The following is a 5,000-nucleotide window of genomic DNA, read 5'->3' as shown; positions in this document are numbered from 1 at the left end:
ATCAAAGTTGTATTAAAAATCTTGTTAAAAGGATTCTACCATATATGTAAAATTATTTTATCACAATTTAATTGAGTATATGCTTTAATTGTCTGTCCCTTATTTCAGTTGATCTTACTCTAGTACTTCCCTAAATTGAATGGATTGGTCCATCCATCAAGAAGTCTCATTTCATGTGAAGGTAAGAGATAAGTAAAAGTTTAAAGGAACAATGATTGTTTATCCCATTTTTGTCTTCACCCATCTCATTTTCTTCGCACCTTTTTACTCACTATTATGCACTTTACCATCTATCATTCTTTATTTCATTGCTGATACAATACTTCAAGATTTAGAAAGAAAGCCTAAAAATTCTTCTCGAATATATGAATTTGAACCTTGCATTAAGGACCTATAAACCTACTTCTACCCGGGAACAGCCAAATATGGCTAATATTGAAAAGTAGGTACAGTTAAATCGCATGTGTCTGATGATCATTCAACACTTCATTCTAGAGTCTTTTCGAGGTTCTATTGTGAAGAGTGAAAATGCCAATAAGTTCCTCACTAAAATTGAGAAATATTTTGTTAAGAAAAAAAAAAGGGAAACCTATAGTCTTATGACTTCCATGAAGTATAAAGGCAATGTAGGGAGTACATTATGGAAATATCTAATCTTGCCAGAAAGTTAAAGGCTACATTTTGTACTTTTCTCTCTTACTGCATAGTTCATTCAATTTAAGATAAACTATAATACTTAGAATGATAAATGAAGTATTAATGAGCTTATCTTATACACGTGGTGAAGTTTGACTAGATTTTCACAAATTAAACTTACATGCAAAATTGAAAACTGTTTTTATAATTTTCAAAATTATCATACATGTTCAAAATGAAACTAGATTATAAAGAAAATAAAACTAGTACAGTGTGACTTCAAATATATGTATACTTTTTAGGTTATCTTACAATTTGAACCAAATTTGTCTCAACTTTCAAAAAATATCTAATACATCTCCGAATTCAATTTTATCTAATAAATCCCTGAACTTGTAACATTTTACGTATAATAGAATGTTAAACTTTCAACTTTGTGGAAGTAAGGTCCATGAATCTAAAAGAAAATCTTGAATATGAGACATATTAGACACACAAAGTTGGAGTACACACAACATTTAGAAACTAAACTTATAATTAAAATAATTAAATAATAATAATAAGCCACCATTAATTTTTGTTTTAACTAGAATTAACATGATTTTGAAGAGTTAAAATTGTAAACAAAACCAATATATTCAACAAACCAATCAGCATAAAATGGTTTCAGTTCCACTAAATAAAACTATCAGCACCTATTTGTTATTTAGAATATTAGAGGTTGGGCGATTTAAGAAAAAAAAAATATTTTTAAAAAAAAAAACTCATTTTTATTTAAACACACAAAAATTATTGAAAAAGAACTTCAAAAACTATTTGAAAATACAGTCCAAACACAAAGTTCTCTAATTCCAACAGCAAAACCTAAACAAAGTAGCAATTAAGTTTAAAATATCTCTCTGAAGAAGATGATCAGTATTTCAAAACCCGTTGGAAGTTACCTAAAATGGAGGTGAGAGAGATTCAAAGACTAACAAACAAAACTGACAATTAAAAAAAAAAAAAAAGAAAGGCATAACCAACCTAAAGATAGATCTGAATTGGATTCCTGTTAGGTTTCATTCACCAAGAAGAAGATGAAGGTGACACTGCTTTTACTCTGTTGCTGGGTGGCTTTGGTGGCTTCTGATGAAGACTATGTCAAGTACAAGGACCCGATACAACCACTTAACGTCCGGATCAAGGACCTAATGGATAGAATGACTCTAGCAGAGAAGATTGGGCAGATGGCACAGTTGGATCGTTCGGTTGTAACACCAGAGATCATGAGAGATTACTCCATTGGCAGTGTGCTTAGCTCTGGAGGCAGTGTCCCATCTCCACAGGCTACTACACAAGAGTGGATTGACATGGTGAATTCGTTCCAAAAGGGCTCACTATCAAGTAGGCTTGGAATTCCAATGATATATGGAATTGATGCTGTACATGGACATAACAATGTCTACAATGCCACAGTCTTCCCCCACAATGTCGGTCTTGGCTCGACCAGGTGAGAGGAGGATCCGAACATCATTTTATGAACTACCAATGCTTTGTCGAGCATCGACACAGGGTTACTGGTGGCTAAATAGTTTTCTCATGTGACAGGGAACCTGAACTTTTAAGGAGGATTGGTGCTGCTACTGCTAAAGAAGTTAGAGCAACTGGGATTAATTATGTCTTTGCTCCATGCATAGCAGTATGTTTTCCCTTTTTCATTCCACATTATAAAACTTGTCCGATTCAAACAGAACTATGAGCATTTCCATTTCAGGTCTGTAGAGATCCTAGATGGGGAAGGTGTTATGAAAGCTACGGTGAAGATCCTGACATTGTCAAAGAAATGGCAGATATCATAGTTGGGCTGCAAGGACAAATCCCATCTGGTTTTCCAAAAGGTGTTCCTTATGTTAGTGGAAGGTTAGTTTTCAACTAAGAAGTACAAATTCTTGTTAGTGCAACAAATGTGTTAGACATGCATAGAGCACTTGTTGAATAGACTAAAACGACACATATATGACAATAATAATAACCTTTCGGTGCAAAATACATCAAGCTAAGTTCTTTAGCATATAAATGTATCAACCCATTTACTTTGAATTTTCCTTTGGTATAAAAAATATTTTTAAAAAATGTATATTTTAATAAAAGCATCCTTGCCGTGTCGTGTTGGCGTGTCGCGTGTCCATGCCTTCCGTATATGTGCTTCTTAGGATTTCAACCACTAAAGATTTGGACATTTTTCCATTTCACGAAACCTACTCAAAAAACCTCTTGGCCTTGTAACAGAGACAAGGTCGCAGCTTGTGCAAAGCATTTTGTGGGCGATGGCGGCACAACAAGGGGTATCAATGAGAACAACACTGTAATTAGCAGGCATGGATTGTTAAGCATTCACATGCCAGGATACTATCACTCCATAATCAAGGGTGTCTCTACAATAATGGTTTCCTACTCGAGTTGGAACGGTGAGAAGATGCATTCAAACCATGAACTCATCACTGATTTCCTTAAGAACACTCTAAACTTCAAGGTATGATTGCACTAAATCCTCGTGAATGATGAGCCTGTATACAAGCCCCTAAATTTGAACGTACATAACTATTGCAGGGTTTTGTAATCTCTGATTGGCAAGGTATTGATAAGATCACAGACCCAGCTCATTCAAATTACACATTTTCAATTCTCTCTGGAATTCGAGCTGGAATAGACATGGTATGGTAATCAACATAGGCAATCCCAATCAGCATAGCATACATAGATCTTATAAAACTAGTTCTATTGTCGTGTTTCAGGTTATGGTTCCTACAAATTACACTGAGTTCATCGATGACCTTACCTACCTTGTCATCAGCAACGCCATTCCGATGTCCCGAATCAACGACGCCGTAAGAAGGATTTTGAGAGTCAAGTTCGTAATGGGCCTGTTTGAGAATCCATTGGCTGATGACAGATTTGTAAATGAGCTTGGAAGCCAGGTTAGATGATCTGAAAACATAAATAATGTAGTTGAAAATTGAAATATCATTTTGAAAGAGAAATACCAATTCAATTGAACAGGAACACAAAGATTTGGCTAGAGAAGCCGTGAGGAAATCACTTGCTCTACTAAAGAATGGCGAAAATGCTGATGAACCAGTCCTACCTCTATCGAAGAAGGCAACGAAGATCTTAGTAGCCGGAACTCACGCCGACAATCTAGGTTACCAATGCGGCGGCTGGACAATCACCTGGCAAGGACTCAGCGGCAACAATCTCACAACCGGAACCACCATTCTCGAGGCAGTGAAGAAAACCGTCGATCCAAACACGGAGATCATCTATAATGTAAATTCGACGACCGATTACATCAAGGCGAACAACTTCTCGTACGCCATTGTTGTGGTAGGAGAGACGCCGTACGCCGAGACCAATGGCGACAACCTGAACCTGACTATCGCCGAAGGAGGATCGGACACGATCCAGAACGTGTGCAACGTTGTGAAGTGTGTCGTTGTCATCGTCTCCGGCCGGCCTCTGACGATTGAGCCTCACATGTCGCAGTTGGACGCGCTGGTGGTTTCGTGGCTGCCGGGAACAGAGGGGGAGGGCGTGACCGACGTGCTGTTCGGTGACTATGGATTCACCGGAAAGCTGGCGAGAACGTGGTTCAAGACGGTGGATCAACTTCCGATGAACTATGGGGATGAGAATTACAATCCGCTGTTCCCTCTAGGATTTGGGCTTACAACTGAGCCTGTTAATAAAGCTAGCTAGGAGTAGGAGTTTTGTTTATAAAGAATTAGGATTGCTTTGGAAAGTAAATGAATAATTTGTCTTTGTAGCTTCTTTTTTTATATAGTTTCTTTTCTTTTCTTTTTTACAAAGGAAATCTAATAGTTTGAGGTCAAGGTAAAAAAAAAAAAAAACAAAACCAAACTACCGAGCTTACACAAGAACCAAACAACCAAAGTAAAAGAAATAAAAACAAAGGACAAGCTCACATCCCAAACCAAGAGAAACTATCTAAATCACAATTAAAGAAGCTATCCAAAGGATTCTTAAAGTCCGCCAAAGGGGAGATATCATCTGGAGAGAATAACACCAAAGGAAAAGAAGAAACTGTAGTACCTTTAGGTGACACGGACAAACACTTAGACACCACCCAACTGTAAGCCACATTCAACCATAACAGCAATTGTCCCTTAAGACTAGAGGTATCGAAAATGAGGATTGGAGCATCTTTTCACTCCCCCCACCGTACACTTATCAATAGAGTGACCAAAATCAACGTACTCAACACTCCTCGATAGCATTATTGAAGCATTGTTTATAAGATTGATTTTAAAAAACTAAATAATTATCAAATTACCTTTGTTTTAGTACAACACACTTGTGGAGGTGGA

At 36.9% G+C, this 5,000-nt stretch overlaps 1 protein-coding gene across 1 annotated transcript; it reads left to right on the top strand.

Moving 5' to 3' along the window:
- The first annotated feature begins 1,418 nt into the window (after positions 1 to 1,418).
- Positions 1,419 to 4,478, top strand: LOC120087956 (beta-glucosidase BoGH3B-like). The gene is made up of 7 exons (XM_039044981.1): positions 1,419 to 2,125; positions 2,224 to 2,314; positions 2,390 to 2,535; positions 2,905 to 3,148; positions 3,226 to 3,330; positions 3,411 to 3,593; positions 3,676 to 4,478. Exons 1-7 carry the CDS (start codon positions 1,713 to 1,715, stop codon positions 4,369 to 4,371), a joined length of 1,878 nt encoding a protein of 625 aa, XP_038900909.1. The 5' UTR covers positions 1,419 to 1,712; the 3' UTR covers positions 4,372 to 4,478.
- The last annotated feature ends 522 nt before the right edge of the window (positions 4,479 to 5,000 follow it).

This window comes from Benincasa hispida, chromosome 10 (assembly GCF_009727055.1).
Source record: "Benincasa hispida cultivar B227 chromosome 10, ASM972705v1, whole genome shotgun sequence".
NCBI classification, from domain to species: domain Eukaryota; kingdom Viridiplantae; phylum Streptophyta; class Magnoliopsida; order Cucurbitales; family Cucurbitaceae; genus Benincasa; species Benincasa hispida.
The sequence above is the reverse complement of the archived record's forward strand: the minus strand, read 5'-3'. Positions and strand labels throughout refer to the sequence as shown.

What these genes read in the sequence shown, in the direction of transcription:
- LOC120087956 (XM_039044981.1), top strand. Translation starts at nt 1,713, where the DNA reads ATGAAGGTGACACTGCTTTTACTCTGTTGCTGGGTGGCTTTGGTGGCT. An exon ending in TCTTTGCTCCATGCATAGCA is followed by an intron (nt 2,315 to 2,389) that starts GTATGTTTTCCC and finishes TTTCCATTTCAG; the next exon opens with GTCTGTAGAGATCCTAGATG. An exon ending in AGAACACTCTAAACTTCAAG is followed by an intron (nt 3,149 to 3,225) that starts GTATGATTGCAC and finishes TAACTATTGCAG; the next exon opens with GGTTTTGTAATCTCTGATTG.